Source organism: Artemia franciscana, chromosome 5 (assembly GCF_032884065.1).
Source record: "Artemia franciscana chromosome 5, ASM3288406v1, whole genome shotgun sequence".
In the NCBI taxonomy this organism is placed as follows: Eukaryota; Metazoa; Arthropoda; class Branchiopoda; order Anostraca; family Artemiidae; genus Artemia; species Artemia franciscana.
The window spans coordinates 13998568-14025300 of record NC_088867.1 but is presented as its reverse complement, the minus strand read 5'-3'; the positions used below and the strand labels follow the sequence as shown (position 1 = coordinate 14025300).

Sequence of the window (26733 nt, the reverse complement as noted above, 5' to 3'; positions counted from 1 at the left end):
ATTTTATTAAATTTTGTGAGCTCACCTATAAGTCTAAGACTTACCACTTGTAATTTTGTTTCTGGTCCACTTATAAAAATATGTTTCACAACTTTTTGAAAAGCTGTTAGAACTAGGTACGGAAGAAGAATTCTTCTTAGGTTGTAACCTTGGATTTGTGAGATCGTATGGATTTAAATTGAGTGAATTGTGAACTTCGGATTGATCTGAGTAGAAAACTGCAATGAAATTATACGGTTGATTAAGAGTAGGCTTATATTGAGAAACTTGACATAAACAACTTTTGTTTATGAGTGCCTACGGAAAACAAAGAAGGAGTAAAAAACCTTAACATTTATGAAGAATCCTCCTACGCTTCAAAAAATCAAACTTAAACTACAATTCAAACTTTGAAAATTTACCCACATAAAGACTCATAGTAGTTCAGAGATCTCAAGATTTACCAAATGAACAGTAGCTCCTGAGTGTGTTAAATATCCTAACTCCTAACTTTACATCCAAAGCCCAAAATGTTCTTTGCTGCAGTCCTATGCAAGTCCAATTTTTCTAGAAGCTTGTTGGAAGAATTTTACAAAATCCTAAAACTAAGTCAATAAAATCGTCCTGCAAAAAGGAGAAACATATATGGTTGTAAAAATACAGTTTTTACATAAGGAATCATTATTTTTTTAATTATATGAGAGTGATATCATGCGTCATGAATATTTGACAATTTAAAAGGGAAAAATTTACCTAACTTTCAAATATCAACACGATGAAAATATCTTCCGTCCGTTTTTGCAACTATATCCTGCAGTTGCCACTCTTGACTCGCAACCAGTATATTTCGAATAAATATGGCGTTTTTGATATTTTTTTCCAAATGGACCAGCTTGTGGGCAGGTTCCGTAAGCGTCAAGAAAATATTCTCGACTTTCCACGTAACTTTATAGCTTAATTAAGTTGTCTAAGTAGCTGAGATGTTATTTTCTCGTGTTAGTGTTTTGATTTTTTTTGTTATTTTCCTGTACCTTTATACTCCTCCAAGTACATTTCATGTTTGTACAGAGGATTGAAATAAATTATTATTATTATTGAAAAGTCTTTTCATGCATCCTCGAAATACTAACGATCTTTAGCCTGATTAAATATCAATATTGACTGTTTCTACTCAAGGACAGTATAATACAATATCTAAAATCAGTAAACATCATAAACGATTCGTCTATCCTTATCAAAAAACTGTAATGACAGCAATGGAATACTTTATCATATATATTCCTAACGATTTTCAATACATACCATAATTAAGAGGATGGTCTGTAATAATTCAAGCCTCACCAACAGTTCGTGGTAACGAACTGTAAATAAGGAGCAACCCGGCTCCTTAGTAACCGAAACTCTAAAAACTGAATTTTGATACCAAAAGATATATCAATAGAATCGAATTTTTATGCTTTCAAGTTTAGTCTTACCTATCAAAAGTTACAAGCCTGAGAAAACTTACATTTTCAAAAAAAAGGCGGAACATCCCCTAAAAGTCATAGAATCTTAATGAAAATCACACCATCAGATTCAGCGTATCAAAAAACCCTACTGTAATGGTTTCAAGCTCCTGTCTGCACAAATGTAGAATTTTGCATTTTTTCCAGAAGAAAGATCACAGATGCGAGTTTATATATTTTTTCTTTCCGGGAAGGATCGTATCGAACCAGTGGTCCTAGGATGTCACGAGAGGGCTCATTAGAACGAAAATTAAAAGTTCTAGTGCCCTTTTTAAGTGACTAAGAAAATTGGAGGGCAACTAGGCCCCCTCCCACGGTTATTTTTTTCCAAAGTCACCGGATCAAAATTTGAGATAACCATTTTGTTCAGCATAACCGAAAAGTCTAATAAGTATGTCCTTGAGGACGACTTAATTCCCCACAGCATGAACTTTGCTCAATGTTTACATATATTATTGGTTATTAGGAAGTATACAGACGTTTTCAGGGGGATTTTTTTCTGGTGGGTGGGGCGGGGTTTACGCGGGATTATCTTTCCAGTAGGAATTTTTCATAGGTGAGGAGAACTTTCCATGAAAGGAGGGCTGGGTTTCCCAGCGTTATTTAAAAGCGATCAAAAATTAAATTTATAAAAAGAAGTGTTTTCTACTGAAAGTAAGGAACAACATTAAAACTTCAAGCGAACAGAAATTGTTAAGTATATGAGGGGGTTTGCCCTCTCGTCAATACCTCACTCTTTACGCTGAGGTTTTTTTTGTACTTTCAAAGATTTATTTATTCTAATTAAACGGCCTTTGTGATTCAGGGGTCATTCTTAAAGAATTGAAACAAAATTCGAATTTTAGCGTAAAGAGCGAGGTATTGACGAGGTGACAAACCCTCTAATATATACGTATTAATTTCTGTTTGTTTTAAGTTTTAATGTTGCTCCTTACTTTTAGTTAAAAAACCCGTTTTTTTATTTAATCTTGAAGATGACGTCAATAATCAAAACAATTTTTACTGGCTCATAGTCCTCTCGTACTAGTTAAAAAAAACTTATTCTGAAACCTTGATTCTCCAAATCGGAGGCAACGCTATAGCGTTGTCTGGAGTAAGAGCCATAAGGCGTCAATGTTTTGTAATTCATTTATTTTTTTTTTTATTCCCAGAGGCACTCCATTTAGAAGGAGTGGCTATATAAGCTTCCGACGGGGCTCATTCGATTGGAAATCAGAAATTTTAGTGCCTTTTTTAAGAGTCAAAGGTGAACAGAACGCAATCAGCCCCTCCTCCATGCTCTGTTTTCCCCGAATAGACCTGATCAAAATTTCGAGATAGCCATTTTTTTCAAAATAGTCCAAAGTGAGAATAGCTGTAACCCCGGAATGTAATAAGGTTTTATAAACAAGTAAGACAAATAATATTTTATAATAAATACGATATTTATGAAAGGGGTGGTCGTATGCAGTTTGGAGGGAACTCATTCAATGGGAAATCGAAAGTTCTGGTTCCCTTTCCATGCGTAGAAAGGGATCGAAAGGCAACCAGTCCCCCCTCACCCTATTTCCACAAATGCATCCGATAAAGGTTTTGAGATGCCCATTTGGTTCAAAATGGTCAAAAGTCAAATAAGTATGCTTCTGAATTTGACAACCCCTCCCCAGCCCGCAGGGCAAGGGCTATAGCTTATGCAAGTTGTCCATTGTTAAAATATGAGGTTTTATGGAAGAGGTGATCGTAGGCTTTGGAGGAGGCTCATTTGATTGGAAATTGAAATTTCTGCTTTTGAAGTGTCAAAAGTGATCGGTGGGCCACCAGCCCTTCATCCCCTCCCCGCACCCTTTTCTCCGAATACGTCTCATACAAATTTTGAGATAGCCATTTTGTTCAAATGGACCTAATGCTAAATAACAATACTTCTGGATTTGAGCCTCTGTCCCCCACCCCCAGGGCGAGGGTTGTAAGTTATGCAAGCTGCTTATTGTTGACATTCAAGATAATGAGAGGGATGGCGGTATAAGCTTCGGAAGAGGCTCACTCAATTGGAAATTGAAAGTTTTAGTGCCCTTTTTAAGAGTCAAAAGTTACCGGCGGGTAACAAGTCCCCGCGCCTTTTTCTCAAAATGCATCCGATCGAAATTTTGAAACTGCCATTTAGTTCAAAATAGTTCAAAGGTCAAATATCTTTACCTCCGGCGTTGAACCCCTGCTCCAGCTTCCGGGGCAAGGGCTGTACGCTATACAAGTTGCACATTATTGACAGGTAAGGATTTTTATTGGAAAAGAAGGCCTAATAGCTACACCTCCAAGAATGCCATACCCCCTATAGGCCCGGGGCAAGGATTGTAGATTATGCAATTTTCTCAGTGTTTACAAGCAGGATTTTATCATTAAGAAAAGTGAAAATATTTAGTTCTGGGTGTATTCGAAAAGGCTGAAGACATTAAGGTGAAACTTAGAAGAATGTTAAGGGGTATGTTATATTAAATCAAAAGGTACTATCTGCATCCAGTTTATCAAAAAAGAGGATCTGGAATATTTTGAAAACGGCTGAAGGTATTAAGTTACAACTTTCAGGATATGTTCAATGGGAATGCTGAAAAGTGGTTGGATCGCCGCCAGCCCCCTCCTAAACCCTTTTTAGGTGACTTCCCCCCAAAAATATTTGATAAAAAGTTGAAATAGAGATTTTAGTCAAAAGCTCAAACAACTATGCCTATGGAGGTGAAATAACCTCCCAGAGATTTAGAAAGGAATCCCAAACACACAAAAAACACATTGTGTGCGTGCTGGTTGTGAGAAGGACGTATCACCAATACCTAAGAAACGACTCAGGGTCTTAAGTTGAAAATTTCAGGGGCTGTTGAAGAGACAGCGGAAAGAAACCATCCCCCCTTGTTTTAGATGATCCTTTCCTTTATCACTGATCAAAAATTGAAAAAGCGATTTTGTTCAAAATAGTCCAAATACTAGTAAAATTCCCTTGGGATGCAGTACCCCCACATCCCCCAGACAAGGAATGTAAATTATATAATTTGTCCTTATTTACAAGCAGTATTAATCATTAGGAACTTTAGTATTACCGAAAACAAACTATATTACGAATATTTTCTTTTGCACATACAACACTAAAAATAAAAATTACAGTGAAATATAATCTTGAATTGTTGAGCTTTGTATCATTACATATATCAAATATTCAGTTTAATTTTATTAGTTCTCTCCAAGGGCTGTTCAAGACATATATAGTTTTCAAGAAAACACAAATGACTCATTGAGCTTTAGATTTTTACAGTTAGGGGAAGTGAAAAACAAGAGTTGCAATAATTTTTGCTCGCATCCAAGTTTGATTTGAATATTTAATTTAGGTTTTACTCGTTTTAAAATTGAATCATTTTAATTTAATTATTTAATTATAAATTATTAATTATAATTATAATCATAAATTATAATTATTTAATTAAACATGTTGTACGTTTGTTAGCTATGAGTGTTTATTTTATTTCTGGTCGTTGTGAGTATGAATTATTATAGTCATTTATTTCTTCTCGCCTTAAGTTTAAAACGGTTCCTTACTTTTCCTTGAAAAACTTTTTTGGAAAGGTTTTCTTTCAATTAATTCAAATCAACTAACACCCACTTTGTTTGATGAAAATGCATCCCACAAGCCGCACTTTCAGCTGAGAACACAAAAAAAAAGTTACTGGGCTTGTCTAGAAAACCTACTGAAAATGGAGGGTGAATAGCGGGGATAGCTAGTTAACATTAGAACAATAGCTGAGATGCAAGGAGGGTCATTGTCTTCAGGAAAAAGCTTTTCCTTTCTTTACATAGGACCTTCAAGCCACAATCTGTATGTTCAATATATCAAATAATATTGCATAATACTCCCTTTTTATTTTCTACCTTTCTGTCGGTAGTCAATGAACACGCTTCCATGACTATCCAGAACAGAACAGATACCGACTACCATTCCAACCAATGAAACCATTGTGATTCCTATAGAGAGGACCTGCCATTGCAACCCATATTTTTTTTTGTAGAATTTTGATACCCAAAGGGTGGTTTTATATCCACACCGAAGAGGCGATATCAGATCGATAAAAAAAATCTAATTCGTTTGGCTTAAAAGGCTACTTCTGAGTCGTAGAAAGAACTACTCGAACACATTTTGTTGTAAGTTGAGAAATTGCAGAACTCAATGCGCAGATTGCTTATGCACAATTAGGGAACGCTGAATTCAGTTGATAAGAAGAAAATCCTAATGACTTATACTGCTTTTCGAAATACAATAACCATGTTTCAAAATACAATCAAGTTCGAAAAAAGATCTAAATTTAAAACTCATCATATTTTAGATGTGTTAAAAAAATAATTATACCATTAGATATGTTTTGTGGTGTTTGAAACTGATTATTACAATAATCAGTAAATTATAGTTACTAGGAGTGTAGCTGTCTTTTGTGCTAATATGGAAAGTCTTTAATGGAGAACTGTCGGAGGCTCAACGTCTTAGCAGTTAACAGATTTGTTTAAATGAAAAGTGAAAACTGCACTGAAGCCACAGAATTATTCTTCTGATCAGCCACTGATCCCAAAGTGCTCAAAAGATCGATCTGTGTACACTGGAAGCGAGACTGAAGACACATTTAAAAATGTATGCACACATATACAAAAGTTTGTGCAGGGCCCCTTTTCCTGCACTTCATTTTACCAGTAAAATATTTCCATTCTCTTTCTTTTTGCTGAGAAAATAGGAAGGCAATTCTATGGGCAGCGCAATAACACGTCTAAGTAAAGAGCTGGCGTCAATGCATTTTTTTTCACCAGGCCCCTTTGAATGGAAGCAGTTGTTCTAGGAACTTTGGAGTGGTCTCAGTCGACTGGAAATTGAAAATTCTAGCGCCCTTTTCAAGAGTCAAACGAAATCAGAGGGCGACCTGCCTGCTCCGCTCCCGCTTAGATATTAGCCCCCCAAAACAGATCCAATCAAAAATTTTAGCAAAAGCTGTAATTATGCAAGTTACCTATTGTTTACAATCTGCAATATCGCCGAAGCAGCTAAAGGTACTAAGTTGCAACTTGCAACACAAGTTTAGGGGAATATCAAACAGTTCGTGGTAACGAACTGTAGTAAGGAGCGACCCGGCTCAATAGTAAACGAAACTCTAAATAACAGAATTTTGATGCTAAAATATACATCAAAAGAATTGGATTTTCATGCTGATTTTAAATATATAGGTTTCATCAAATTTGGTCTTTGTCATCAAAAGTTACGAGCCTGAGAAAATTTGTCTTATTTTAGAAAATAGGGGGAAACACCCCCTAAAAGTCACGGAATCTTAACGAAAATCACACCATCGCATTCAGCGTATCAGAGAACCCTATAGCAAAAATTTCAAGCTCCTATCTATAAAAATGTGGAATTTCGTATTTTTTTGCCAGAAGACAAATCACGGGTGCGTGTTTATTTGTTTGTTTTGTTTTTTTTTCCCAGGGGTCATCGTATCGACCAAGTGGTCCTAGAATGTTGCAAGAGGGCTCATTCTAACGGAAATGAAAAGTTCTAGTGCCCTTTTTAAGTGACCGAAAAAATGGAGGGCACCTAGGCCCCCTCCCACGCTCATTTTTTCTCCAAAGTCAACAGATCAAAATTTTAAGATAGCCATTTTGTTCCGCATAGTCAAAAACCATAATAACTATGTCTTTGGGAATGACTTACTCCCCCACAGTCCCTGGGGGAGGGACTGAAAGTTACAAACTTCAACCTGTGTTTACATATAATAATGGTTATTGGGAAGTGTACAGTCGTTTTCAGGGGATTTTTTTTTTTGGTTTCGGGGGTGGGGTTGAAGGGAGGGGGCTATGTGGGAGGATTTTTCCTTGGAGAAACATGTCATGGGGAACAGAAATTCAATGAAAAGGGCGCAGGATTTTCTAAAATTACTACAAAAAAACAATGAAAAAATAAACATGGAAAAGTTTTTTCAATTGATAGTAACTAGTAGCATTGAAACTTAAAACGAACAGAGATTATTACGCATATGAGGGGTTCTAAAAATACTTTAGCATAAAGAGCGAGGTATTTAGGAGAGATAAATACCTCGCTCTTTATGCTATAGTATTTTTAGTAATTTCAACTATTTATTCTACGGCCTTTCTGATTCAAGGGTCATTCTTAAAGAATCGGCACAAAACTTACGATTTAGTGTAAAGAGCGAGGTATTAACGAGGGTACAAACCCCCTCATATACATAATGAAAATTCAAGAACATAAAAGTTTGTTACGTAAGTTAATTCTTGAGTTACGTATATTTTTTACTAATAAAAAAAATTCGTTAAAAATTAAAATTTATAGTTGCCTTTTTGTGTAACCGAAAAATTGCATGGCAACTAGGCCTCCTTCCCCATCCCTTATTTCTCAAAATCGTCTGATCAGAACGAAGAGAAAGCCATTTAGCCAAAAAAGGAATTAAAATGTAAATTTCATTTTAATAATTTATGTGTGGAGAGCCAAAATCAAACATGCATTAATTCAAAAACGTTCAGAAATTACATAAAAAAACTAGTTTTTCTAACTGAAAGTAAGGAGCGACATTAAAACTTTAAACGAGCAGAAATTACTCCGTATATGAAATGGGTTGTCCCCTCCGCAATCCTTCGCTCTTTACGCTAAAGTTTGACTCCTTACCACAATTCTGCTTTTTAAAACAATTAAAAGCTTTAGCATAAAGATCGAGGGATTACGGAGGGGACAACCCATTTCATATACGGAGTAATTTCTGTTCATTTTAAGTTTTAATGTCGCTCCTTACTTTCAGTTAGAAAAACTAGTTTTTTTTATGTAATTAAAAAATCAAAAGACGCTAAATTCATTCAAGTTTTCAAAAAGGCACATTTGCATTATCTCTCGAACGGCTAAGGATATTAAGTTGGAATTAACAGGGAATGATTAGGAGGACATTAAACTAAAGCAAAGGACTTTAATCGTATCCACGTTGCCAAAATGGCATATATGCAATACATTAGGAATCGCTTAGAGCTGTTAAGTTGAAATTTTTCAAAGAAAATTGAGAGAAATGCAAATCAAAGAACTTTTGCAAAATATTCCGAACGACTAATGGTACTGACTTGAAATTTTTAGGGAATGTCAAGAGAGATATTGAATTAAATCAAAAGGTTATAAGTACATCAACACCGTCAAAAGGCATGTCTGCAATATTAACATTAAGTTAAGACTTTCAGAGAAGTTGAGGAGTATGTTGAACTAAATCAAACGACACTATATACATCTGTGTAGTCTCAAGATCTCTGATCAAGATCTAATAAATCTCAAGAACGGCTTATGGTATCAAGTTGGAAATATTACGGGATCTTGACCTAAATTCAATGGCACTATTTGTATCCATGTAATCAAAATGGTCTACCTCAAAATATCTGATCCATGCTGTCAAAATGATGTATATGAAAATATCTCAGGAACATGAAGGGACATTACGTTGAAACTTTCATGGGAGATTGAAGGGGGCATTGGCTAAAACAAAAGATACCATGTGCATCCGTATTTGCAATAACTCACGAACAGCTATGGATACTGTGTTGAAATTTCCAGGTAATATTGAACGCGATGTGAACTAAATCAAATTACACAATGAGCATCCAGGTTATCAAAACGTTGTATCTGGAATGTCTGAGGAACAGCGAGGGTATTAAGTAGAAATTTGCAGGCAATATTGAAGAGGATGCTCAACGAGATCAAAACTCAGTGTGTGCACACAGGGTGTCAAAAGGACGTATCTGCTACGTCTCAGGTACGGCTATGGGAATAAATTAAGAGCTTACGAAATAAAACTGAAACTTTGAGGGAATAATAAGTGGGGAGATCAAGTATATCCCAATTTTGACTATGGGGAGCAACTGGGAGATTATCAAGGACAAAAAGTCTTTGTTAACATTATAGTTATATTGACTTTTAATGTGAAACATTCTTTCTCTATATTGAACCATTGTTCGTGCTTTTAATAATTCCTAGTTTGTGCGTTTTCATAAATTCTGTGCTTGTTGACAAGTTTTTCTTCTTTTGACCAAATTTAAGTATTATAGTATATTTTATTGCTAAGAGATACCTTCTTTGGACCATGTCTATTACAGTGTATCCTAATTTTTGATAAATAATTTCATCTTATTGAAGTTTCATTACCAAGGGAAATTCAAATGGAAACAAATCTGGTTTAATTGAATCTTAACATCCATTTTTCAATTTTATTCTCTAAAGACCAAATCAGAACTCTATTTAATAGGTGAGCTCATACTATCTTTCTTTAAAAAAGCAAGCAACTAAGTTAAAACAAAATATAACGCAACAAGAGTCTTGTACTAAGAAGGTCAATCAAAAGTCGTTCCTATTCAAAGTTGTAAATTCATGAGGATCAGGGGACCTTTTAACCCTATAAAAGGTCAAAAATTATTCACATTTATTTCAATAGTATTAACATTGTCCGTGCCTCCAAACTTTTATAGGACAGCTATTACTAAGATTTGTAACGAATTTTGTCCAAATAAACTGTGAGCCAAAGATGTAAAATTGCTCAAAGATATCTCGATTGAACTTGAGCCCTTTTCTGAACTTGAAAAAGACGATTCTGTTGTTTAATAAAAAAAAACACTAAATCTGTATATCCCTATCTCAGGAGCAAAACAAGAGAAATTTAGGAGTTTTTCCTAAGATTACCGGGAAAGTAGGAGTCAGCTTTAAGTTCCCAGTCATTTATTCAGATCTTTTATCCAAGCACTACAAGCTATGACAAGACCCAATTCAATTATAAATAATCTGGCCACACAAACTTAAAAAGTTTATAATAGAAAAGATAACATCGCCAAAAAACAATGTCCAATAAAAATGAATTGAATTCATTTTGAAAATTGATTTTCACAAAACCAATCTGGTTTCCACAATTCCACAAGAACCATTTTTCACAAAAAAAAATTCAAAGAAAGGTAAAGAGTTACGTTAAATCAAATATGATAAAAATAAATTAAAATAATATCACAAGCTTTAAACAAAGAGAAATCACTATCAATAAATAAATGGCTCCCAAAACGAATAAAAATTAAAACTATAATCAAGTCAAACCACAATGGAACAAAAAAAAAATGAGTAGAGCCTTGTTTACGCTTTACTAAAACGAAATGTATTTCTAATGTTTTCTCTTTTATAGCGTTAATAAATCAAAAATTGCTGAGACTTCCAGAGATGAATATCATAATATATTTAATTTTTAATATACATTTAGAAGGCCTTTTCAGTGATCTTGGTTACTATGGTAATTTATGTATTTTCTTTTATTTGTGTTATATGAAAATTTGAGCTAAATTTTGAAATAAAATCGAAATAAATTGTTTTCAGTAAGTCGTAAGTGACGGTCTTGTCTTTAAGAGGCTTAGTATCTCCTGTGTGTAGCAATTTCAGTTTGTTTTGAGTTTGACTTGATTTGTTATTGAAATTTCGGTTTGTTTCGGGTCTCAATTTTGTTGATAGTGATTCACAGTTCGTTTAAAGCTTGAATTAGTATTTAACGTTGTTTTTGCTGGTATTTCGTTTAATCCAGCTCTTTACTTTTCTTTAAAAATTTCTTTGTGGAAAACGAATTTTTATTATTGACTAACAGTAAAAAAGTTTTCCGACTGTTAAAATAATTCAAGAATAACCAAAGAAAAAGAACTTCGCCTACACTGCCCAGTTGACTCAAATGTATAAATAAAGTGCAAAATTTAACAAACAGGAAAAAATTGATGCTTCCCCTGCATATCTTTTATTGAAATATGGGAAAAAACTGTGCCAAAATTTTGGCCCTGTTTTGGGAGGTCACCGTTGCTTCTCACAAATTATGTTGAGGATTCTTTATATAGGTATGCCTATTTAACTGGTTATGCCTCCACACTTTAAATATTGAGAAATCTGTATTATTACAAATCATCTTGATTCAGTGCCAAAAGCATAACGTAGGGAAACTAGATGCATTTTAAAATGACGTTAAAACATGCTCCAGTTTTTGAATAGTTTCTAACTTGCAGCTTAACAATATTTACCCTACAGGAAGCTAAGTAAAGATGTTTTATAAATTAAAATGCTATTATTAGTAACAGCAGTAAATCGGCACAACCCATAAAGCCTTATTGAGCCCCTCCCCCTTCAGAAATATCCTACTTCAATTTTAATTATAATGCCCTTTTCCTTTATACTTTATCTTACTATTTTCTGCTTTTCTAATTTTTGCTTTAAAATTAACATGACAAAATATTGTTCAGTTTTTTATTATGAAACACAAACTCCACGGATACCCTTGTTATAGCCTTAGATACCCTTATTGTCTTGTAATTGCCTACCTGTTTAAGCATTGACTTCATTTATTTGTCAAATAGCATAGGTTCAATCATTATATCTTTCTGTTTTCGATTTTTTTTTTTTAATAGTTTGTTTTTACCTGGGCTGCTTTTAGTTGCCATGATATCCATTCCATGAACACTTGTTGAGTTGCACTTTCCATTTACTAATTGTATCAGCAATTTTGCAAGGTAAAAAATACATAATGTATCAATAACATAGATTGTTGCAGGAAGTGGCCAACAAAAATGCAAAAAAATGGTTGATAATAATGCCATTATCTACAGTTGCCTACCTAGAAGTAGAAAAAAAACTTTAGAACCAGCATACAGGATACTTTTAATTATCAAGATATAAATAAAAGTATATAGCCTTATTTTGAGCCTACTTCCATTCTTTTCCTCAATGGTGGTCTATTAAAGTGGTAATAGCACTATAGTGTTTCTTTGACTGCTACTAAAAAATGACAAATTTTTTATTTTTTTTTATTTACAAAGAAATCGTATATAAAAAATTCTAAATATTAGAATTTTTACTATTAAAAACTCGACTTTTTGGGGTGTTTCCCTCATTTCAAAACTCAAAGAAATTCTCTTAGGATTGCAGTTTTTAATAGCAAAAAATTACATATTTAGAATATTTAAAAAATTTTATTTTTATTTACAAAGAAAAATCGAACTGACTACAATGTGTGATTAAGGAGAATAACCATCATCTTCCTTGCTCTAGGAACAGCATATATGCACATATGATACATAAACGAACCATTTTCAAGCCTGGATCTAAGGCAAAAAGTTTTGCAGTATAATATCTTCCTTCCTAAAAGCAAAGGCTGTATCTGATGGAAAGCCATAAATCGGATTGTAAACTATCATAAGCAAGTCAAATCAAGCCTGTCTTAGCATTCTTGAAGGCACTGCCCTTAAAGAGAATTGATATTCTTTGGTTGTATACAGACACAGAATATTCCTCAACAGCAAAGATTAAACTAAATGAAAAACTTGTTTGGCATCTTTGGGGTTGGAAGAGATTTAAAGGCCATAAAACTTCATAGCAGGCCATATTTAAAGGCCATAAAAACTTCATAGGAATGACTGAAGGTTTGAGCAGGTCTGGTTAGAGGAAGAGTGTGTGCAGAGCTCTTCTGGCTTCAGGCAGCCTTGTGCTAAGATGTTAAAAAAGGTATGTTTTATTTCCAAATTTTATCACGAAAAATAGTAGGAACAAATGTGCTTCTTATTTCAAGTAAAGAAAAGCAACAAAGTCCAATTAAAACAAAACTTGTCATACATAATATGTACCTTGACAAAACATACTCCTTCACTAGCTAAAATAATTAGACCTATACAGGATTGTAAAAATTTCAGATTAGTTGGATACCAAATGTTATCTGAAATGGTTAATTAATATGCACAACAATAGAAGTAAGACAATAAACAAACAATAGACAAATATCTTGATTAAAATGTGTGTTTCCCAAACATAGATGCAGATTTCTAGTCTTGGACATGATGCATTTGAGTTTGTCTATAATTTATATACTTTGCTCTAACTTGAGATCCTGTGTCCAAGAGTGGACAGATTAGGCTCAAGCTTTAAATGTCTGTCCAATTTTACTGCACTACTCAACCTATTCACTTTCTTATAAAAGAAATGGTATCAATGCACAATTGGGATTATTGAGAAGGAAACACTTTAAAATTTTGAAAACAAATTAAAAGATTTTTAAGATTTTTATTTCTATCATTATAACAAGCAATTCAGTTTACCCCTCGTGCCCCTCCCCCTAATGTACAAATATATTGCCTAAATTATATATTTCCAATTCATTTTGCAATACATCAATCTTGTTTACCTGTAAATTGAATAAATGTTTATAATATCAAGAATTGGAAAATGCATGGAAAATATGTAACTTGGGTTATATATTTGAAAATTAGGGGGGGGGGGGGTAAAGTAAAGTGAAGCACTTACAGGAATGATGTAAGTAAGCATTTTATAATTTTTAAAAGTTGTTTTCAGAATTTGTATTGTGTTTCTTTTGACAACCCCAGTTGTGCATTGATATCAAAGAAATTTAGGCAAATTCAATGTGAAACCATCTAGGTATGCAGTGATATCTGTTTAGTTTATCATTATCTGTTTGACTACTGAGTATCAACAACAAAACATGACTACTTCTTACAGACACTTTTTAGTATTTACATTAGACCCAGTTTGGAGGCCTTAACTAGGACAAGATTTAAAAATTGAAAGCCACAATGCATGTCATACAAGTTTATTCTGCTTTCTATCTCCATTGCAACAAGGGGAAGGGGTGGCCAGCAGCCCTGACTTTTTGAGACTTGTTGAAATTTGGACTAAAAGTCCAAAATTAGAATTTCAAAGAGTTCACAAATTTGGATCAAATTTCAGTATCAATTCCAAGATCTGGTAGTGAAGATCAAAAATTCAGTAGCACAATTATTGAATTCTTGAAAGGAAGTCCTGTAGTGATGTCTCTAGTACTAAAATATAGTTAAAGCTGAATCAAAATCTAAAACTGTCACACAAATTTAAAAAAAAGTTGAGGATTTGGTTGAATTTCACACCAAATTCTAATCTTATTCCCCTCTACTCTCTAAACTCCAAGTGAATTTTCCAAAACAGAAAGGTAGAATGCAAAATTTGTTATTATATGCATTTATTGGCCTAATTTAAACCAAGAAACCAAAATCTGTTTCTGACCTTAAACAAGATATTAACTTACCAAATTTACTGCCTTTGCATTGGTTTGACCTATTTATTTTATTTTGAAGAGGTTGAACAATCAATAAATAAAATACGAAAAATTTGGAATTGGCTGTTTAATCCTTTAAATTCCAAATATTTTGCTACTTTGCAGCATAATATAATCTTGGTATTATCCAGCATAGAATTACTAGTAGATCCCCAGCAATATTAACAAAAGCTTATAACAGCCTGGTGAGACCCAGATTGGAGTATGGAATGTGTGTCACCATAAAAATTAATAAAACAGACCAGATGGCTCTCGAATCTTCTCAGAGATGAAAAACTAAAAGTATAAAAGGTCTCAAAGATAAAGAGTATGAATGTTAGCTAACTCTGGCATATTGTCAACACAGAGGCAATATGATAACAACCTATAAGTTGCTCTAGTCTGACAACAAAGATATGTTTGAACCTGTCCATTGTCAAGTACCAGAGTTCATTCAGAAAAGCTGTTCTGCAAGTGTATCAAGACAAGAAAAAGAAACAATTTCTTCTGAAATCAAATTACAAATCTCTGGAATGGCATAAGTGAGATGATGGTGGGATCTACAACAATTTATAGCTTCAAATCTCGACAAGGACTAGGCAATAAAAACAAGATTTACTCAATAGGATGCAGCAGATGTCCTGCAGCCCCATCATCACTAATTGGCAAGTACTGGATTTGTCCATGTCACTAGCAAGTGCAATTAAGGTAATAATGAGTAGCTTGAAAGATGGAGACTGAGAATCCTTAATCCAAGCTCAAAATTAAAGAAAAAAGAAAATTTTGCAACAATACATGCTGGAAACTAGAGAGCATGAATGGACTGACAGAGGGAAGATAAATTATGGCTGATGACATGAGAATGGTCTAAAAAGTGAATAAATAAAAAAACAAGTTTTTTTTTAACTGAAAGTAAGGAGCAACATTACAGCTTGAAAATAACTTGAATTATTTTGTACATGAGAGGGGGGCTACCCCTCCTCAATCTTTTGCTATTCATATCAAGGTTTTTTAGTAGTTTAAAAAAGCTTCTGATTGTATTTAAATCATCCTTATGATCAGGAGTAATTCTTGAAAAACTCAAAATTCAAAACTTTAGCATACAAGACATAGGAGGCACCCCCCTCATATATGGAATAATTTCAGTTTGTTTTCAAGTTTAAAAGTTGCTCTTTACTTCCAGTTGAAATTTTTTTTTCTTCCCCTACCAAAAAATTCAACAGTGGATAGTTCCTACCATGTAAAAAGCCCCTTGGCTCCAGACAATTCCATGCCCACTGAAAATTATCACCACAAAAAATTCCCTTGGACCATTCTGCTTGAAAAATTCTCCCTAACCTGCTTTCATTAAAAAGAAACAGCTTATTTTTTGCTTAATTTCTGACTGTTTTTAAGACCATGTAAGAAATCTCCCCTCCATGGAAATCTTTCTTGGAAATATCCCCCCCCCCTTTTTCTGATGGATATGTTATCCAGCAGAAAATTTCCAAATAGAGAATTTTTGCCTTGGAGAGTTCCTTAAATTACCTTAAAACACACTGTCCAGCAAAATAAGGATTAAATCCTGTAGAATTGCTGGTTCCCCATGGATAATTTATGTAATTGGGACTAGTTGCTCTCCTTTCTTTTTAATTTTTTTAATTAATTAAAAAAGCACCAGAGCTTTCAATATTTGCCCAAATAAACAATCTCCTTAACTTTTACGACCTTTGATTTGATACAATCAGCCTTTGCAAATAAAACAAACATATATCTGTCATCATTCTTCTGGCAAAAAAAAATTCTTAAAAAAAAACAACAGGATTCTCTTATACAATGAATCTGACAATGCTATTTTCATTAAGATACTTGACTTTTTGGGGGTGTTTCCCTCATTTCAAAACTCAAAGAAGTTCTCTTAGGATTGCAGTTTTTAATAGCAAACATTAAACTTAATGAATTTCAAATATTTGGAATCAGAATAAAGGCTAATAATTTTGCTATATCTACTCTATTTTTTACAGTTTCTGTTACAATTTGGCCAAATCACTCCTTACTTACAATTCATCACCACAAACTGTTTGACAATTTTAATAGATACACAAAAGCAAAACATGATCTAGAGGGTCTAGCCACCCTGTCATCTCCTTAAATATGCCACTGCCTTTAAGGTTTTATTCTCAATTGCTGTTTAGGCTCAATATTGATAGACTTTTATAAAGTCATAATTAACTTTTATGTTTCCTTACTTAGCACACCAGAATCAAAAAATCACTGCAAAACATACAGTCAAGTACTGATAGATTGGTGGTGTCCTGCCATACTAATGGTACCAGCAGCATAAAGTCATGCTGCCAAAATTTTCTTTTATGCTAGCATGTCCTTCATTGGCAGTGGGCTTCTGATAAATTGGCATTGTATCTAATACCTAGGCTATCTGAATTCTGGATTTTTCTCTCTTCAACCTAAGATTTTGAAATGCAATTTAATTCAACCTGATACTTCAGTAGAATTGTAAGCCAAATCAGAGGAACTTCCTAAATTAAAAGTTTGGCTAGTGCTAATGAAAAAAAAAAATATGATGAAAATAGAATATTTATTAGCAAAATTGTGAAAACTACAGCTTGGAAATATGCTCCAAAATGCAGTGTTAAACTTCCAAAAATGTTTGTTCTCATAAGAGTACAAAGTAATGATGTGTCCATTGATGCATTGTTTTGTTTTTGGCAACAACCACTTATTGTGGAAAAATATAATTGCCTGTTCTTCAGTTCTTGGAAAATCCCAAATATTAATTTGAACATCCATGGTGGTACACTATATTCTATTGCTAGTCAAAGCAAACTAGCCTCTGTCCTCAAGAATTGCATTATTAATGAGCTAGGTCAAGAATTGTATTAATAATGAACTTTTCTTTGTCTTTGAGAAGGTCAGCTGATGATGAAACTCCCAATTTAGTAATTCACAATGACCTTCACAATTTTGTTAAAAAAGTAGCCTACCATAGAATTTTCTCTTCAACAGTCTTTCTAAACACAGTAATTATATGTAATGTCTATTGCAGCCCAGACTCCCACCCCTCTAATAGATACAGATATAGCCTAGCCCTGGGTCATGTTCAACAAGTCAACTGATTTTATGTGCATTTGCATTCAACTTTATAAAGTATTTCTCTTTTCAGTTAGTTTACAATAGCTAAATAAATACTAAATAAATGCTATATGCCCAATGCTATTGGGAAGTGGGGACAGGTATATTCACAACAGCAGTTGTTGGTATACTTTGAATGTCAATCAAATAGAACTTTAAAAGATGAATTTATTTTTCCTTTCTGATTCTTGCCCTACATTTCTTTGTCATAGACTACTTATATAGGCCTAATATTTTTCTAAACTTAAATTTCAAAAAAAATATCTTATTACTAATAAAATTATTTGCTTCTATATTAATAAACAAGCCTGTTGAAGCTACTGTTCTGTAGCCTACTTAAAGATTTAAAGTAGGATCTAGGCTACAATGCACTTTCCTAGATGTACCCTGAAATTTGTGTTAGACTACAGACTAGTCTGAAACATCATTGTATTGAAACTATTCTCATAAGAAAACTTTAGTTCTATAGTTTAACAGATATTTTTCTGAGCTTATCAAGTAGCCTATAGCATGGAATGAATCATAGAACATCATGCAACCATTTCCTCTCTTCCCTTCCCTGTAAAACTCCCTTTGGGTCTAAAAATATTATACCTATCCCTAACATACATCAAGAGTGCTTTTACATCAGTTGGAGTTCTTTAGAGGATAGTTACTATCAACGGCAAAGAGCCGCTGTGCAATTTTTGTATAAATAGAAATAGTTATAGCCCGTGTTGCCAGATCGGAAGGAGAGGATTATGCTTCTTTGAGCCCAAAATTATGCTTTTTTGGACAGATTTATGCTACGCTTCTATATTTTCCCAGGTATCACGAAAAGTTGATCAGTTAAGACAAGTCAAATTCTGTCTTATCTTAATTAAGGTTCTGAATAGAATATAATCTTTTAATAATAGCCTAATAATTTATTTTTAGCCCGCTAAGGGAACAAAAGCGTGGTATAAAAAAAGGAGGCAAAGAAAAAGGTAAAATAGCATAGAAAATAAGTAAAAAGGCTTTTATTTATGTCCAGGGGAAGGATCTTGGTTCACAATTTGGTTTACGTTCTTTGTCTTTTTTTGCAGGTTGTCTTTCTTCTCGAAGTGGTTGGCGGGGTTTGAAAAACATAGTGTCTTACATCATCATCAAAATTTTACTACAGATACATTAAAAAAAGAAGGAAAAAATGTGGTTCATATTCAATGATCTTCTTCATCTTTGCTTTCGGATTCGACTGCTTGACCAGGGGGTGGGGTGGCTACGTAAAGGATCCCGGAATTATGGAGCTTGATTTGATTGTTTGTAGGGACATATTTGTAGCAAACTGTATCTTTTGTTCTTAGTCGCAATTTTTTGACCAGCACGGCTTCAATGCTATCTTACTTCTACCTATTCCGCTTTTTTGTCTTGACATCACTGATCCAGGAAAAAATTCTTTCTGAGTCTGTGTTCGAATGCAGTAGGGAGAGCACCCTCTCGGCGAGTTCTGCCAGATCTGGAAAAACTCTTTCGTTGGAAAAGTTTCTCATTTCGCGTATTTTTCTGCACATCAAGTCTGTAGTAATTTTGTTCATATCTATCTTTTCGGAGTCACTAAAAGCATATGGCAGCTTGCGCCACTGGGAGTCAATATCTGTGAGTTTTGGCATGAGACTTGGAAATCGGTTCACTACAACACCTAGTGACCCAGTGATTTTGGTAGATTAGAAAACAATATCTGGTCAGCATAAGCTTTTTACAAAATCTTTCGGAGCTTTGGCGATAGTTTGGTGTCTAGCTGGTGTGTTGTAGCTATCAACCAATTCTTGAACCATGAATCATTGCCTATGGTTGAAAGGGCTAGGCCTAATTGCACAGCAAAATTTTCTCACCGTTCACCTCCGACAACAACAACATTAAACCCCTCTATATCTCAAAATTTCATCAAACAATCATCTTCACCAATCCAAACAATCACCAAATGTCTTTAAACTCAAATATCTTGCTTGCGCTTTTCTTTGCCATAGACCACAGAATCAGAACAAAAAAAAATATCAGATGGTTCCTAGTCTGTCGCTGTGCCGAAAATTTTACTTTAGTTTGGTCGGAAAATTCGATAAACCATCTTTGGTGTTCGTTTTTTGATGTGGCGTTATGAGTTTTTCTACATCGCCTTAGATTATGCTATCTTAAGGAGGATTATGCTTGGAAATTTTGGTTCCTAATTATGCTACGTCCCGCGTAATTATGCTACATCTGGCAACACTAGTTCTGGCTTTTTCAATCAAAAGCTATCTTCTCTGGAAACGGCGCTCGGCCGACTTCCCTGAAAAAGCCATTATGAAGATGGCCTTTACTTTCCCGCTCTCGACTTTCCTGTATTGACTCGATAAGGTTGAAATTCTCAACAATCACAAATGTCAGGTCATGTCATGCCCATTTTTTAGGCATTTCGGCTATCTCAAAATTTGAATCTCATGCCATTGAAGGCTTCAAGAACTTCAATTTTGAAGGCCTCTGTTGTTTTAATCAGTTTTGTTGTATTTATGTCAATTAAAAGATGACAGTTAACATCCATTATACGATCTTTTACGATGCATAATAAAATATCAGTGCAATGACAAAAGATTTTTCCATCTTCAAATGGCAGAAGCTTTAGTTCCAACCATAGCTTTTTGGTCACTTCAGGTTTTATTACTCGTCCAGCATATACTAAAACTAAAACGTTTAACTATGCCTAGAGTTCGCGCACGAGAAGCTCATTGCGTTTAAACTAGGCATTGAAAACAATGAAAAGATTGGGGTTATCAACAGTGAACAGACACTGTGCTTTCATTTGGATTGTTTGATCATCCGCTGGATGATCTCTTTGTATGCAACTGATTTTAAATGGATAGAGCTTTTCTTTGGTATACAAACAGCCAGTTCATAAGCAGCGCAATAGCTCTGCCAAAGGAAAGAGTGATATGGGCATAACGAATTATTTATTTATTTTGTAGACCAGGGCACTGCGTATAGAAGGAGTCGCTCTAGAAACTTCGAAAAGGGCTCTTTCGATTACAAATTGAAAGTAATAGTGCCCTTTTTAATAGTCAAGGCAAGAGTTGTACGTTATGCCCTAGGGGCATATAAGGTTTCTATAGAAAGAGTGGTTGTATAAACTTCATAGCAGCTCATTGAATTCGTATTCAGAATTTCTAGTGCCCTTTTAAAAGAGCCAGGTGATTGAAGTGCAGATACCCTCTCCCCCTCCTCAAATGTCGTTTTTTTACAAAAAAATACTGAAAAACACGTATTTAATTTGGACCAGGGCATTTCGTACAGAAGAAGTTGTCAAAACTTCAAAAACGGCAAGTGCCCTCTTTTATAGTCGATAGTAGTTGGAGGGCAACAAGCCCTCCACCCCAAAATATATTCTTAAAAATTTAAATACAACGATTTTTTCAGCATAATTGAAAGGATCGGAAATTATGTCTTTGAAGCTGACAAACCCATAACAGCCCTCAGGGCAAGGCTTGTAGGTTATACCCTTAGGCATATGGGGTTTTTTACACAAAGGGTGGTCTTACACACTTCGGAGAAGGACTCATTAGATTGGAAATTATAATATCCTTTTTGAGAGCCAAAGTGATCGGAGGGCAGCTACACCCTCACACACGTCGTATGTTCCCGAAATGCATCTGATGAAAATTGGATATATCCATTTCTTCAAAAAGTAGTCAAAAGATCAAATCACATGGCCTTTGGGTTGACACAACCCTTGCCCCCAGATGCCTGTGTTGACACAAAGCTCTGGGGGCAAGGGTTGTAAGTTATGCCCCGGGGCCACATAAGGTTTTTATGGAAGGAATGATCGTTTGAACTTTAGAATAGGCTCATTTGACTTGAAACATATAGTTCTAGTTCCTCTTTAAAAGTCAAAAGTTATGAAGGACAGCTAGTCCCCCCCTGACATACTCTTTTCCCCAAACGCATCTAGTCCAAATTGTGAGACAGCCGTTTTGTTCACAATAGTCAAAAGAGCATTCAAAAAGGTCTTCAAGATGGATGATACAGCCCAGGAAAAAGGGTTGTAAGTTATGCCCCAGGGCAAATAAGGTTTTTAAGGAAATAGTGGTATTTAAACTTTGGATCGGATGGGGTTTATTTGATTGGAAGTTCCAATGCCCTATTGAGAGTCAAAAGTAAATAGAGGGCAACCATTCCCTCCCCATGCATCTAATTAAAATTTTAGGAGATCTATTTTGCTCAGAATTGTTGAAACGTCCAGTAGCTATGTCTTTGAGTATGTCAACCTCCCCACAGTCCTCAGGGCAATCCGTTCATTGTTTACATATATTATATGTTATTGAGAAGCGAATGTATTTTGAACTTTACTTTTCCAAAAAGACAAAGGGCATTTACAGCTTTTCGGAGAATATTAAGCAGTATTGAACTAAATCAAAACACATTATCTGTATACGACTTATCAGAAGGACGTAACTGAGGAATGACTGAGTATATTAGCTCGACACTTTCCGAAAATGATAAGGGAGAAGATCAAAGGCATTATTTGCATGCTACCACTACTGCTACAATTACTACAACTGCTTATTTACAAAGTTGAAGAAAAATTTGAACCAAATCAAAAGATGCTACGTGCGTGTACATTGTCAAATGAGTGTATCACAAGAATTACTTTGGGTACTAAGTTGGAATTTTCAGAGAATGCTTAAATGGGTAGATCATCTGACCTAAAGTCAATATGTGCACGCTACTACTAATACTACTAACACTGTTACATTTACTGCTACTACTACATCAACTAACACATCTATTGCAAGTACATGTAAGGCTAAGAGCATTGAGATGAAAATTACAAGAAGGATACGAATATGCAGGTTATCAAAAGGATATATCAGCAATGGCTATTTTTATTAAGTTGAAACTTCTAGGATTAGATGAGAGGGATGCTCAAGTAACCAAAAGGCAATAAATTAATGCTACTGCTGTTACTAGAACTACTCCAATTACTATTAATTTTACTACTAGCAATACCAGTACCACTACTGTGACTACTATTGTAACCATGCCTAATGAGATGAAGGTGAAATTTTTAAAGAATTTTTAGAGGGAAAGGTGAACTAAATCACAACATGTCATCTGTGTGCAGGTTGGGCATAACAAGCAAAAGGGCATAACAGCAATATCTCAGGAACAGTTTAGTATGTGAAGTTGAAACTAACAGGGCTTGTTATGGGAGATGTTGAACTAACCAAAAGGAAACATTTGCTTGCTAATGGAACAGCTCATATTACTATTACTCCTGATATTATTACTATTTCTAATGCTACTACTTTCACTAAAGCTACTACTATTAATTATCCTGCTCCTGCTACTACTGCTGCTATTAAAACTAAGGTATTAAGGTAGAAAATTTGGAATATGTTGAAACTGTATGCAACTAATTCGAAACTCACTAAACCTACATAGGTTGTTAAAAGGATGTATCAGAAATACTTCAGGAACGATTGATGCTATTAAGTTAAAACTTTTAGCCGTGTTGAAGGGGATGATGAAGAATCCAAAGGGGCTATGCTCATATTGCCAATACAACTATTGCTACTACGCAATCTATGATTATTAATAGTGAAATTTTCAAGTAATATTTAGGCGGGTGTTGAAGTAAATCGAAACAAAATATGAGAATGTAAATTTTTCAAAAGTGGTACAGCAATATCGGAAAACGGCTTACATTCTTAAGTTAGACCTTTAAGGGTAAGATGTGGCGGATTTTGAACTAGCCAGAAGGCACTATTTGTACACTACTTATACTACCACTACAATCACTGTAACTCATGATGCTAAGGGTGTTAAGGTGTAACTTTTAGAGAACGTTTAGGGGGGATTTTAATTAAATACAAAAAAATTATATACATGCAGGTTTTCAAAAGGGTATATAAGGGACATCATAGGTAGCGCCACTATATAAAAGCTAGAAATATCATCAAAACTTTTAAAGATGCTAATTGGATTCGAAATTAAGAGAAAAACAGATTGGAGGCCAAGCAACCCTTTTCCCAAGCCCATTTATTTCCCAAACAAATCCGGTCAAAATTTTGAGACAGATAACTTGTGCAGCATAGTAGGATTGTACAGCAAGTATATCTCTAGGAATATTGGACATGTCAGTCCCTCACAATTATGCAATTGACCCATTATGCTATAAACCTAAATGTCACTTTAAAACTAAATCGAAAATATCTTATTGGTTACCAAGAAGACACCTCAATAATATCGACACCTCAATAAGACACCTCAATGAGACACCTCAATGATATCGCTTGGACGACTGTGTGTAAAACGTTGAAACTTTTGGGGCTACTACTGTTACTACTTCTGCTCTTACAATTCAAATAAATCAAAAGAGTGTAAATGTAGCCAGGCTGTCAAAGAGCATAGATAGAATGTTTTGGAAATTATATTAAGTTGTATTTTTATTTTTACGGGTCAATTTGAGGTCAGTAAAAAACGAAAAAACATTAATTCAAAAAAGCTTTCCCACAAGACAAGTTTTTCAAACGAAAGTAAAGAGCGCCATTAAGCCTATTAATTGTATAGGACGGTTGACTGCAACAAAAATGAGCAGAGATAAATTCCAATTATGTTTCAAGAGTAAAACTACGACAAATCACCTTCAATAAATAAATGAAACCCAAAACGAGCAGAAATTACAATAAATAACCGAGTGAACTCAAAACGATCAAATATTAGCGTGAGTAGGGCTTACACCCCATGCCTTCTCAAGACCAGAACATATTATGCTCTTTACTTAAAACAAAACATATGCCCGTGGATCGCATGTTCAATATACATAAACTGATATTTATCCCTACAAGTTTTGACAACTATTATTTACTAAATTAAAAAAGTAAAAACGTTTTAAATGTATTTTGTTTTCAGTGAAGTCCCAATTATGTTCTGGTCTTAAGAGGGCATACAAAATACAGGGATACAAAAGGAGAGCCCCAAACTCTTTGGCAATGGTGTCAGATCGAAATGAAAAGTACGCCATTGGAATCGCCACGGCGAATAGCCCATGACCAATGGTTTATAGTTCCTCAACCGAAGAAAAAATAACCACGTTTTAACATGGATAGCTCTCATGTGACTTGTTTTATCCTTATCAAACAGTTCGTGGTAACGAACTGCAGTAAGGAGCGACCCGGCTCAATAGTAACCGAAACTCTAAAAAATGGAATTTTGATACTAATAGTTACATCAAAAGAATCGCATTTTAATGCTGATTTTAAATATATAAGTTTCATTAAGATTAGTCTTACCCATCAAAAGTTACGAGCCTGAAAAACCCCCAAAAATTCACACGATCTTAACGAAAATCACACCATCAGATTCTACGTATCAGAGAACCTTGTGTAGAAGTTTCAAAGCCCTATCTACACAAATGTGGAATTTCGCATTTTTTGCCAGAAGACAAATCACGGATGCGTGTTTATTTGTTGTTTTTTTTTTCCCCAGGGGTGATCGTATCGACTCAGTGGTCCTAGAATGTCGTGAAAGGGCTCATTCTAACGAAAATTAAAAGTTCTTGTGCCATTTTTAAGTGACGAAAAAATTTGGAGGGCACCTATGCCCCCTCCCGAGCTCATTTTCCCCCGAAGTCACCGGATCAAAATTCTGAGATAGCCATTTTATTCATCATAATCAAAAACCTAATAACTATGTCTTTGGGGACGACTTACTTCCCCGCAGTCCCCGTGGGAGGGGCTGCAAGCTATAAATTTGACCTGTGTTTACATATAGTAATGGTTACTGGAAAGTGCACAGACATTTTCAGGGGGATCTTTTGGTTTGGGGGGGGGGAAGTTGAGGGGGGGGTATGTGGGAGGATCTTTCCATGGTGTAACTTCTCATGGGGGAAGAGACTTTCAATGGAGGGGGCGCAGGATTTTCTAGCATTATTTAAAAAAACGATGAAAAAATAAATATGAAAAGTTTTTTCTACTGAAAGTGAGAAGTAGCATTAAAACTTAAAACGAACAGAAATTATTACGCATATGAGGGGTTTTCCTCCTCGTAATACCTCGCTCTTTACGCTGAAGTATTTTTAGTAATTTCACCTGTTTATTCTATGGCCTTTGTGATTCAGGGATCATTCTTTAGGAATTGGGACAAAATTTAAGCTTTAATGTAAAGAGCAAGGTATCGACGAGGGGTGAGCCCCCTCATATACGCAATAAAAACATACGAATATAGAAGTTCGCTACGTAAATTATTTCGTAAGTTACGTATATTTTTTACTTACGAAAACGTTCGTAAAAAATTATAAGTTATAGTTGCCTTTTTAAGTAATCAAAAGATTGGAGGGCAACTATGCCTCCTCCCTCGCTCCTTTTTTCTCAAAATCTTCCGATTAAAACCATGAAAAAGCCATTTAGCCCCCAAAAAATAATATGCAAATTTCGTTTTAATTATTTATGTGCGGAGAGCCAAGATCAAAACATGCATTAATTCAAAAATGTCCAGAAATTAAACAAAAAAAAACAACAAGTTTTTTTTTAAATGAAAGTAAGGAGCGACATTAAAACTTAAAACAAACAGAAATTACTCCGTATATGAAAGGGGCTTTTCCTCCTCAACGGCCCGCTCTTTACGCTAAAGTTTTTACTGTTTTAAAATGTAGAGTTAAGAGGAAGAGTCAAACTTTAGCGTAAAGAGCGGGGCGTTGAGGAGGAAAAGCCCCTTTCATATACGGAGCAATTTCTGTGTGTTTTAAGTTTTAATGTCGCTCCTTGCTTCCATTTAAAAAAAAAAACTTGTTTTTTTTTGTTTAATCGTAGTTTGAGGATCACTGGATAGTTGTAAAACGGTCATTAATGGTCTATCAGAAGGAATATGTTTTTCTTAACAAGTTGAATGCATTTTGAAAGTGGTAGGAGCAGATTAAAGTACTATAAGGCAAGGACCTGCTTATTACGCCTTCACTGCTTTGCGCTTTCCTTTGAAGCCATTTTCTAGATTGAATACTTTTCTTTCTC

General features: G+C 34.6%; 1 protein-coding gene across 10 annotated transcripts in view; it reads right to left on the bottom strand.

The window, feature by feature from the left end:
* Positions 1–26733, bottom strand: part of LOC136027003 (uncharacterized) — a 164711-nt gene that overhangs the window by 8185 nt on the left and 129793 nt on the right. For 2 of the 10 annotated variants that reach the window (XM_065703890.1, XM_065703893.1), the window contains exons 2-3: positions 11951–12145; positions 45–218 (exon numbers count right to left, since the gene is read on the bottom strand). In XM_065703890.1, the coding sequence (XP_065559962.1) occupies positions 45–218; positions 11951–12128 (352 nt within the window). In that variant the 5' untranslated portion in view covers positions 12129–12145. Of the gene's footprint in view, positions 1–44; positions 219–11950; positions 12146–18331; positions 18459–19587; positions 19607–26733 lie in introns of those variants that run through there. The other 8 variants (XM_065703892.1, XM_065703889.1, XM_065703887.1 and 5 more) reach the window with 8 other exon arrangements.